The sequence below is a fragment of the Monomorium pharaonis genome, chromosome 5 (genome assembly GCF_013373865.1).
Source record: "Monomorium pharaonis isolate MP-MQ-018 chromosome 5, ASM1337386v2, whole genome shotgun sequence".
Taxonomy (NCBI): domain Eukaryota; kingdom Metazoa; phylum Arthropoda; class Insecta; order Hymenoptera; family Formicidae; genus Monomorium; species Monomorium pharaonis.
This window is the reverse complement of record NC_050471.1, coordinates 9,766,733-9,779,182: the sequence shown is the minus strand read 5'-3', so window position 1 is coordinate 9,779,182 and position 12,450 is coordinate 9,766,733. Positions and strand designations below refer to the sequence as shown.

The window sequence follows — 12,450 nt, the reverse complement described above, 5'->3', positions numbered from 1 at the left end:
TCTATTGCTGAAATAATACAAATTTTCTTCCGTGAAAATACCCGAAAGTTTACCGATAAGCTAATGCATCACTTTACACAGATTGTAGAAATACGTTATCTTAATATTTGCAACAAAAAATATGAACATGATAGAATATTCTAATAGAATGTGGCGATGTGTCGTGTATCACGTTGAATTCTTTAAAAATCCGGCACATTGACATTTATAAAAATGGTATATCATGCAAGTGAATTTGCAAGATTGGAAATCGCAGAATAAAAATGGAACATATTTTGACCTCATTCGGATTCGGATTGTATCGATACCAATCATCATAAATCTTGACAGTCGTTTTATGCACTTTGTACGATGGCCAATGTCGGTCACGTAACGGAACAAAATGTAAGTAAATAACAAAATGTGCTTTTGAAAATGTTTTCTGCGAGCCATGTTTAACAGTAAATAATACACAAGTAATCCCTTTCGCGATCGATCATCAGATTTTGTTCCTTATTTCGCAAGATGCAATTTTGATTAAATAAATTATATTTCTATTTTATTAAATGGTATGCAAGAAAGCTTTCTACACAGAAATAAAGATTTTGCTAAAGTACCTAGAAATTTTTATAACATGCAGATCTAAAGATATTTCTTTTGTTAGATCAAAGTAATTATGTAGGACGCTCAAACTGGTTGTTAGAACGTCAAAACTTTTTGCAACATTGTTCTTTATGCTCGAACGCATTCTTTATAGTTATTTTCGTTTAACGAAAAGTTATTTTTTATATTTGTATGTTTTAGCGTTTACGTGTGTAATCAGGGTTATTCAGGGATGGTATTTACATTCTAGTTTTATCACTGACTTTATTTATCAAACACTTTAGTCGTAGTTTACACTGTCAGTATGGTTCTTATACTGTTTCACATAGTTTTCGACCTCCCACGCGAAGCGAAGTCCACATTTCTCTGCTTACAGAACGAGACAAGATTTACAATTGTATTATTTCACATGTGGGTTTTCGATTTCGTAAAGATCTACCAAAAAATGTTAATGTTAACATCGACACTTTTCTTATATGTTTGTATGCGACACTATAAATAAACAAATAAATTGTTTAATTGTATAATTAAGAAAGTTGACAGTTTTAATACTTAGAAAAGATGAACAATAGATTGCTTCTGCGCAATTAATTGGTTCTGTTTGAGTGTCGTTGGTACATTTTCGGGGAAAAACCGCCTCCGAAATTTATTAATATTTTATTAAATATTATTAATAGTTACTTGGAAGGCTTCACAAATTCGTAGAAACACTCTTAAATTCTTTGTTAATTATCTTAATATTTATGTAATCATATAACGACTTAAACTCCTCGTCGTTTATTGTGTATACTTCCCCACTGGTAGAGCCGACGAAAGGTGTCACTTGCGCGTTGCAGTGGGTTCTTCAATGCAGAGAGGCGTGTAGAGCGGCGTATTCACGAAAACGTGCAATGATTCCGGGCGTATGAGCATAACAATAAACCACTCTGACTCGCGGAAGCAGAAGGAAGCATCCACTTGTGCAATCTCTCTTCCCATGTTCCTCCCCCGGCCGCGCATATGCCCGCATACGGTGTCACGGCTTTGCAGCTTAACTCTTCCTTTAAGAGAGACAACGATAGAGAAAGAAAGAGAATGTGGTGTGTGTGTGTGTGTTTGTGTGTGTGTGAAAAATAAAAAGAGAAAAAAAAAGATATGAAAGTGACTCAGAAATAACGTCGAAAAATTCTGACGCTGATGTGGATGTTACAATAGCATATGTATATGAAAGGAGAACTTAATATCCGCTCGATTCTCGTAATTGCTGGGTGACGGCTGAATCTATCCGATTTGTGAATTCGGCATGTCGGCGTTGGTTTCCCTTGTCGTCAGCCAATTTGCCGGCGCGTTTTCCGCACGACGTGACGTTCCAGTCGATTACAAGAAGAAAAAAATTTTCTCCCTGATAAAAGTATGATCGATGGATACACGTGGATGCTTATAGACTGTAATCAAATTATACTGCGATACATTAATATTTTTAATTACGTATTTATTTTAATGTTATATCAAAGTATTATCGCATCTTTATTTTGTTTCAATTCCCACTTATTGTTAAATTTCTTCTTAAAATAATTATAATACTCGGGAAGATAGATTTTACTGAAATATTTATAAATTTAACTAAATACCTGAGATTAATTTTGTTGAACTGTCAAGATAATTAAGATGTTTTAAAGTAGTTGTTAAATTAAAATTTTTGCAGCATTATTATCACATACTTTATACATAATTATTTTGATGGTCTAATGATATTATTTTCAGATTTTTTAACTAAATTTTTGAAGACTTTACTAAAATTTCTTCCATTTTCTTTTACGTAGATTTTTCATTAAATACATTTGAGGTAGAAAAAGATATAATCTTTAATAAATAATTTTACATATGTACATTAATGTGCATCTAAAATATTTTTAAAATAAAGCACAAAAAATGTAACACTTTTAATTTTAAAACACATGTAAAAACATATTTTTTTAATCAAATTAGTTTACAAATTGATACGTACAATTATTTATTTATCTTTAAATTTATATTTTAAAACTACATTACTTTGTTTATTTATTCATAAATTGTGTTTTAATACTAAGAAATGTTGAACACCACAGTTTAACACAAAATAACAGAATTATGTTAAATTAATAATTGGGTGTTTTACATGCAATTCTACGAGCATCAATATTAACAAGTACAAAATGATTTTTACTGTGCAATACATATCAATTTTACGTTGTACTTATTCTACACGTATAAACTGATTTTCCGTCACGTTAAGCATTTTGGATTTAAGTGGACATGTTCTCGCTGTCGGAGCAACGAGTCCAACTTGGATAGTGGAAAGATAAACGCCGGGAAATTATAGCGCCCTCAGCGAGACACGAAGATATATACGCAGAGAGAAGAAAAGGGAAACGGCATCTCTTTAAACTAGCATGTAGGTGAACACGAGTAAACGTGGACAACATGTGACGTCAATATAAATTACTCCATAGTTTAACGGTGCATTCCAAGCTGGATCCACGGGTAGCAATAATGTGGGCAAACGTTACTCTGTGTCAGTGGTGTGCAAGACTGGCTCGCTGAAATTAGTTATTACTGTGTAAGCACTGTAGGCATTGAATATATAACGTGACTCGCGTACAATGTGTCGCGTAATGCATGTTCGTAGGACTTTCCGCATGCGAAGTTTCCCGGTCAGTATGAACTTACCTAATACACTTACTATGATGGGTAGTTTGCATCATCTGTGACACTTCCATACTGTTAAACAATTTTAAGATATGTTTTCGACAGATCGATCAGGTTTCTAATTAACTATTTAGTACTACATTAGAGTAAATGATTGATAGAGGGAGAGAGAGAGAGAGAGAGAGAGAGAGAGAGAGAGAGAGAGAGAGAGAGAGAGAGAGAGAGAGAGAGAGAGAGAGAGAGAGAGAGAGGGAAGGAGTTGGATCGCTAATTTGTATCTAATTTGTATCTGAATAATAATTCCTTATATTTTTAATTATTAATTCATAAATTTGATAGTTTCAAAGGTGATGCGATTTAAAAAATTCACAGGTACGATTTAAACAATTCGAATTAAAACAATAATTAGACTTCTTGAGAATTTGTTAAGATAAAATTAAATACAAAATTATACAATAATATAATTCGTATATTCAAAAAAGCATTTTTGATCAAATTTCTAGTATAATATTTGGGACATAGTTAGCAATTGAGCCTATCTTCGGAATTTAAAAAGTAAAATTGTTTAAGATAATAATTATTTAATTACTACAGAAAATAATAGACATATTTTGCAGAAAAAATTGATATGTATTCCCCTTTGAACAAATCAGTTTACATGAGAGAATCTTACGAACGATTACTAAGTTTGTGATCTTAAACCTAACCGAAGTTTTGTTCAGAGTGTACTTGACAATTTAATTACGGTACCACTTGTGCGAGTATGCAAATTGGCAACGTTTTGCACAGGGTAAAGTTGTTATGTGTGCGAAGCGATTTAATTTTAAGAGATATGTTCGATGGTATAGAGATATAAACTTGAAATTTAATTCGAAATAAATACATATATTAACAAAGACATTACATAAAAGATTTAAATAAAGAGAGACACCTATTTCATCGACATATTTTCAGGGAAACTACGTTACTATGTTAATGCGAAAGAATCTCCATTGAAATAATTATTAAACCAATTATTTGCCTCTCTGCCAAGCGAAATTACTTTGTTCGTTGCAAATATGCTAAGTACCAAACACTTTATGGTTAAACTACAACAAACGCGATATAAAGTAGCATTTCAACGAGTTACTCTCACGCTGCAACCACTTAAGTAAACGAGGAGCAAACAGGCAAAATCCGCGGCACCGTCGCTATTCGGCGAGACAAAGGACGACACGCAAGAGACAGGAGCGAGGAGAGACAGGGACGAAGATGGATCGCGTCGATCCTACTTGCTTCATATATTCTATGCACCACGATGTTTCGCAAGTTTCTCCCTTGCGCTTGAACCCCTTCTACGTAATGTGTAACGCTCTCCTGAAATTTCACGAAGGCATTTAGCGTGACACCTCTCTAGCCGATAAATGTTGAAAACGGGATAGGAACAACGGTGATAAGAGGGTATACGTCGTGTTACGATGTCGAGATGCACTGACGAATCCTGAGATGGTATTGTACGGAGAAACTCGTGTCTGTAAGCTCTCTCCGGGGAAAAGCTCTAGTTAATTAACACTGTCCTCCAATATTTTATTTTTCTTGAATTTCTTGAATGCAATGCAATCGCGTTACAAATTATGAAATATTGACAATTGTGCGATACATTGGTACAATGTTATCTTGATATTACACATTATATAATATGTTATAAATGTGTACAAGAGAATTGCATTAATCTGTTCTAATAATCTATCGTATCCCATGTATGTAATACAAAAAATAAAATTAAGTGATAAACTTAAATGACTTAAAATAAACTTAAATGTGGCATAAAAAAGAGGTTGTATAAGAAATTAAAATCTATGAAAAAAAAGCTATTTTAAAAAATTAATATTTTATAATTTTGTTACACAATATACACAGAAGCAATTTATTATATGCAAATGTATTCAATATAATTTACTTTATTAATTGAAATCAAAGTAGTTTAAAACTTTTTAAAATATTTTAAAACTTTACCTTGATTTCAATTTTCTACTTATAATATAAAATTAACATAAGTTACGATCAAGGATAACAAAAAGGCATGTTTAATTTCTTTATTTGCAGGCAAAGAGCTCAGGGTTGTTTGATTCGCACCATATCGTCATAATTCTTGTCGTTTTCTCTCTAATTATGTTTGGCATGAGCTTTGCCTTCGTCTTCAACTGCATCCGGAAGCTCATTCGCGATCACCGTATTATCCAGGTGAGTGATTTTTATTTTCTCAATGCGAATCACGAGCGCTCTCTCTCTCTCTCTCTCTCTCCCTCCATCTCTCGCTTTCTTTCTCGCTCTCTTTCTCCTATCGCGTTTTTAGTTATAGTAAACGAGAGATCGGAAAACGAAGTCTCTCTACGGAAATACGTGAAGGTTTTCTGCTACTATTTCAAAAGATATTTCATAAGAGTTGTTTCACGGATACTCCCTTTTGTAAATACATTTTGTATTATTTATATAAAATTGTTGGTTACGATCGAAACTTTGAAGCAAGCTTTATTAAAAATAGACAATACTACTATCTTACAACGTCAAGGCGAAAGCATTTCTTGTTACGATCATGCAATATTTCAGTGTGCCAATGTAAAATTTATAAATTCTTGATGACATAACACGCTTCAATGATGTGGCATCTTTATTTTTCTCTTTCATTAAAGTTCAAGAAATGATGAAAGTATTTATTTCGACGTTCCTTCATGTCTGTACGAAGGAATGGAAATTCTTTTTATATAAACTGTTTTTATTTATTAAATATTGAATTATTTGTATTATATGTATATATATTAAATATTAAAAATTAATCAATTATTCTTAGTCACCGTAATGACAAAAGCAAGTCCAAATTTTTTATTTTATAGCAAGTTATTAAATACTGTTTAATTTATGTTTTATTAGATTGTAGAAGGATAATATTTCAGTTGTATTTAATTGCATTTTTCGTATAACAATGATGCTAATACAATTTTCTCTTTGTTATTGCGATATAATATAATATTTGTTATATATTTGTTCCGCTTACATATGCTAAATAATAATATGAAAATTATTAGACATTTGCTATTAAATTTTTATTTGTTTAAACAAAACGAGAATATTTATTAAATATTCGATAAAATTAAAGAGCCGTTACAAATAAGAAAATCATGATTTATTTTCTAAAAAAGTATTTAAAGAAACTTAAAAAATCTGAAGCAAAGATAAAATTATTTATCTTCATGCATTATCTCAAAAGTTAAAGTTTATAGTTGCTACAGTTGGTACGACTAAATAAACTAACGACTCAAATGAATTGTTAACAAACTTTACACAGATTAATAAAATTTTTGTTTGCATTACTATGAACGTTTTGCCTGTTTGAATTTCTCGTAGGAGCACATAAGGCAATCCAGAGAGAATCGTTTGGACGAACTGGGTCGAAAGTCGACTCCATGTCCAATTTCAGTTTCCACGACGGATCTGCACGATCATGGCAGCGAGTCACCTAGTTTGGAAGTCCTGCCCAGCAAAGAATTGATGCCACCTACTACCATGATATCTCAGGAATATACCAAGGAACTCGTCCTCGAGATGACTTACAACACGAGCGATATCACCGACATTCACCAAAGCAATAACGTGAGCAATGCCACGCAGGAACGTTTGCAAGAGTCCAGCGAGGAGCCGGAGATGCGCGACAATTGCTGTCAAACTCGAGAAAGTCTTTTCGAACCACGAATACCGGATACGATGATGTCGTTAGGTTTCACGACCTTTGGCGTGCGCGCGCCTAGCTCTCAGAACGGGACCAATCTTCACCACCATCATCATTATCATCTTCGTCAACAGTCGCAACAGAGTCCGCAACAGTCTCATCAAAGTGTTAAGTCTTCGCAACCAAGTTCGCAATCGTCGCAGCAGAGCTCGCAGCAACAAAGTATCTCTCAGTGCTCCGGTTGTAGTCCAGCGTCCCGCGGACACGACGGCAGTATGGGCATTTGTCCGAAGCATAATCCCATACCAGCGCCACCAGGTTGGTCTTCCCACGAAGCCAATTATCCAGTGCCTGTGCCGCAAGCTGCCCAGTACCCGGAACAGTTGGACTATCCGTCTTATCAGAAATTCCAAAGTCCTAAGCCCAGCAGGGAGTCTAGCGACGTCTACAGTCGACAGTCACCCAAGTTTCTACGTCAAGGCACCGTGGGATCTGGCGAGAGGTACGGTAGTTCCATGTACGGATCCGGCCATGGCTCCAGCAACAACACGTCTAGCACATCGCAACACTCGTCCGGCAATACGCCTACTAAACGTCAACCAACGCTGGACCCGAGGTATCGGGCAGAGGCAGTGATCGAAGTGGATCAGAGACGGCCATTTAGTATAGAAAGCACGAAAAGTGCTCCGGACGTGATCGCGACGCACTGACGCCGGGGTCTTGGGGATTGGGAGCCCTACAAGAGACGCCATCCCCGTCAAAATTACCCAGTGACGACTTGCAACGGCAATGGGAACAAAGTGACCGTCGCCACGCAGAGTTCTCTCGACGATGACGCCTCGACGAGCTCCACCATAGAGGTAAACTCCTCCTCCTGATCCACGTGTCGCGACGCGCTCGATCGCGAGAAATCGGGCGAGAATTTGCTTACGGTCAGTGATCACGAATCATCAAGGATCGGTCAGCAATCCGGGGTCGGTGATATATCCACTCATATCTATTCAACTGGAGAGAGACATGTCGAGGAAGTCGCTGGTGAATCAACTAAACTAGAGAGTTCAACAACGGTCAGCGACGCGTCTGGCTCCAATTCAGTCAATCTCAACGCGGAGTCTCGACTCGACGGTTCGATTCCCACGGCGCGCTCGACTAATCGTACCGGTTGGACGACGGCGGGCGATTCGACGATTTCGAAATCGTGGCGGGCAAAGGCAGCCTTGAAGCTACACGATTTACCGATTCTCCGGCCACCGGAGGGGTTCCGGGTACCTGTGTTCAGATGCAGGACTCCATCTCTCTCCTGGCAGCACTGCGCGTGTCTCTCGCACACGCATCTACCGCCGCAGCGATCATCGATCGCCTGGAGTGCCTTCGAGCGATGCAGTTTGGACCCCATGTATCGCACCTGGCCTAATCGAGCAGCAAGAAGATTTGGCCGGCCTTCGAGAAGGACGGTCGGTACTCAGAGCTCTCTCGACGGTGCTAAATCGTCCCTCGGCTTTCTCCGATGCGTTGTCAGATCGATCGATATGACAGAGAGATCGCTGGACCAGGAAATCGGAGCTTCTATACCTTTCTAGTGTTTGCTTTACGGTTTGAATTACACCACGGCCGATTTCCACGTCACTGCTTCTGTGTTTTTCTACTCGATAATGCGCACACGTTTTAACTTCACGAGTTGCTATGTTTATTTTTTCTCAAAGGAAAAACGCGAATTTCCTCGAGCGCGGGCTCGATGTTAGTTGTATTGTATTTAAAACGATAGAGAAGTGTATGTCAGCCATGTGTATAACCGCATCGGCGATACGTTATCCATGATGCGATCCAAATAGGCAGAGACAACTTCTATCGGCTTACAGCTCGACCGTTTCCTAGGAGTGATAAAAGTAAATAGGTATTGGTCGCGTCACTTGAGCGGACCAGGTAAGTGCAATAGTCTACGTTGATGGTGTCGCGCGAATAAATTTCTGACGGAAGCGATTGAAACCGAGAAATCGAGAATCGTGTATTTTGTCTCGTAAACAATCCGCTGCCTGTACGCTATCTGTACGATAAGTGAATCGTGAAGAGAATAAAAGAACGAGAAAAAATCTCGATCTCCTCCCGCTCTTCCCGTAGCTTAGAGTTCGAACTAGTACTTAAACGCGATTAAATCGAGTCGTTTGAAGCAGTGCTATATATAGACGGAAAAAAGGGAAGAAAAGAAGAAAAACGCTCCTTTCGATTCGAGAAAGAAGAAGATGAAAGGATTCTTTTGAACTTATACTCAAGTTTATAGTACATTTAATAGTATTTATATTTACATGTTTACATTAATAGATTGTTCTAATATTTTCTCGTAATTTCTCCCTTTTAGCAATGTAATGACTCTGGTTTAATATTTCATCTAAAAATTGCAACGTGGAATCATATCGCACCAGTAGAATTAATTTTGCAACGGAAAGAAATTTATATAAAGTACAGGCGACTCGTTCCAGATATTTCAATATTAAAGCAAGGTCTTTTTCCGAATCGCGCTGTTACTTTTATCACAGAGTCAAATTCTGCCGGAATAATTTTAACGTCACGGGAAAATCTGTTTTAAACGTTTTAATAATTCTCTCGAACACATAAAGCAAGGGCGGAGGAGGGGGGGGGAAGCAGCGTAAGATAAGAAAACGCATTCTATCGATACTGATTATTGATTTCTGCGAAATCTCACGGGCTTAATGGAACGTAACATATCGGGAACGGAACTTCATTCGTTCTTACACGTAGCACCGCCTAGGAACAGAGAGGCGGGAATCGAGGGCTATTAATCACTCGTTAACCGAAGAGAAAAACAAACCCTCCCTACGACGGCTTGCGGTCTCTTTTCCGCTTAGTCGCGAAGAAAAAAGACGAATAAAGTGGTTCGTGAGTTTTGCCCGTACGTCAGAAACAACTAATTATTTCAACTGGGCGCGCTGTAAATTATCGACGTATCGGTGGGCGATAGTTCGGGGGGGGAGGAAGAAATTCAAAGCGAACGCCTGATAAAGCCACTGGATTCATAGAACATCCCCGTGTTTCCCCGATATCCAATGTATTCCCGTCACGTAGTCTAACCGTATGCTTCGCGAAACGATACTTCTTCTTTAGCAGCGTTGCGTGTAGCGTGCCGGAAGACGTTTCCGATAATTCTTCCTACGAATCCATCCCAGCTGGATCAAACCGGGATTAATGGTGAACGTGACGTTCTAACGATTTTAGGCATGTTGTCTGTTCACGTTCCGCACATTTAATCCTAAATGTGCCGACTGAAATGCGACGCGCTAGGACAGAAATGTAAATCCGAATCTTGCTCTTTTTCAGTATCGTTTAACGATAGCCCGCGGAATGCGACTGGCATCGATCGGCGTCGAGTGAGGATCTCGCAATGATGTACAGACGGCGCGCACGACGATAATATTAGGCAAACTATTTTTACATGTGGTGATTTCTACGGAAAAGTTGCGAGTCTGCGCGCGCTCGGTCGCAGCAAGTAGTTCGAGAGATGCATTTATAGTTCGTAATACACACACATATACGCATGCACATGCGTATGCGTTATACTTCGCATATTTTACTAATTTACATATTTACATGTTTTGCTAATTTACATAATCGCGCACACGCCAGCACGTCGAACTTGTGTCCTCCGATCAGCTGACACGCGCAGCTGCTCACGTACGTGATATGTATTTATTTTCATCAATGTCCCGGGACGTGAGTTGAATGTCGGACGAACGGCGGCCTTGCATCTATTTTACGTATGCGTCTAGGGATGTCTGAAATCATACGCGGTCTGATAACCATCCAAGCGTGATAGCACGAGCATGCACATGACGACTGTACAGTTTCCGCTGTGTCCTTTATAAGCTCTGTGTGCAAACTATTAGATCGTTCTCAGTGGCCCTTTAGCCGTTAATTCTTGTATGTGGTTAATTCCTTGTAACCGTTGAAACCAACGTTATATATGCCCGCGTTTCTCTGTTTACTAATTTACAATTACAATTTAGCTGTTGAGCTGAATAGTGTACGATATCAATCAGTAATAATAAGTTATTACTTATTTATAAAATATAGAAGCATAATTTATTTTGGCATTTTTAAATTTTCATTATAAAAGAAGTGAATTTTACCTTAGGTAACTCAAATTCTTCTTTTTCTTAAACTTATAGAAATACAAAATACTTGTATGAAACAACTTTAATTAAATAATATACAAGTTGTATTTTTATATTTTTGTCGATTAAATGTACTGCCACTATTCTTATTGTTCATTTATCTAATATATTTATAATACTTATTTATTTATCAAATATTCTGATTTATATATAGGATTTTATGTATAAAATGAGGTTTATCGTTAATATCCCTTTATATTATTAATATTTTTAATTTTTTCCAATTGTATAAATGTACTTTGAAAAAATTTAATATTATTAACTTGAATTTTTCTTCTATTATTAAGCATATAAATGCATAATGTCAAGTTTAAAAAAATGTTTATCTGTTGATGAAAATTCATAGTTTTTTATTTAGAAAATGATGTATATTGTTGTTGCTAATGTTATTACTACTAACACAGAGAAAAATCTAGAAGTAATTGTACATACTTGTGTGTATTACGACAGAATATGATCCAAACAAACTAAATCCTCTTTGAACGGAGGAAAAAAGATCGAATTCTACAAAGAAACATAAGTGACTTGTATATATGTATAATCGTACATATCCGATGCAACAGTATTACGACATTATTTGTATACTTCATTATTCAGTATGATTTATCTTCACCCCATTTATATCATTCTGGCATTTGATTCTACCCTTATGCAAAATATACACATAGCAAAAGACAAACGGAAAAGTACGACCATGCGTGCGCAGACTTCTGTACCCACGACCAGATTGTTAATTAAATTAGTCAATTAAATTAAATCGATTAAGAGGGTGTGAAAGTTAATGTTTAATTATGATTGAGAGAACTATGTTTATGAATGCAGATTTCGAACAATTCGAGACCTAACCGAGTACCCAGAATTTGTGTACAGATCACGAGTTAACGTTTAACGTGTAGAACAGAATGTACAGAGTGTACACATTTGTATATAAACTCTCTACAAGACTATTAAGATGATACACACGAGATGGATTATAAATATAGTACTTTTAAAAAAAATTGCCTATGTGATTTTTATTTTTACCTAATCTGAACGAGACGTATTGCAGGGCTTTTAGCAAGCTCTTACTTTAAGTCAACTTCGATTGAGAGGAAATCAATAAGAAAGGATTCGCCTTTCAATTGCTTTATTTGCTCTCTGAAATTGTTGCCATCTATGTGCTCACAATAATTGAGATACATTTTTTTTTTCAAATCTGTGAATTTTCTTTTTTATAGATCTTTGCCAGCTCCAACTTTTAAAATATAAAAATGCAAGTTCAGCATTTATTTCATCTTATCTTATAATTAATGCTGAACTTAATTTAAG

The 12,450-nt window shown here is 36.6% G+C and overlaps 1 protein-coding gene across 5 annotated transcripts in view; it reads left to right on the top strand.

The window, feature by feature from the left end:
• LOC105839105 overlaps nt 1-12,140 on the top strand; it is a 142,515-nt gene extending 130,375 nt beyond the window's left edge. For 4 of the 5 annotated variants that reach the window (XM_012685162.3, XM_012685163.3, XM_012685165.3 and 1 more), the window contains exons 9-10: nt 5,335-5,472; nt 6,634-7,665. In XM_012685162.3, coding sequence (XP_012540616.2) covers nt 5,335-5,472; nt 6,634-7,665 — 1,170 coding nt within the window. Of the gene's footprint in view, nt 1-5,334; nt 5,473-6,633 lie in introns of all 5 variants that reach the window. The other variant, XM_012685166.3, reaches the window with a different exon arrangement.
• The last annotated feature ends 310 nt before the right edge of the window (nt 12,141-12,450 follow it).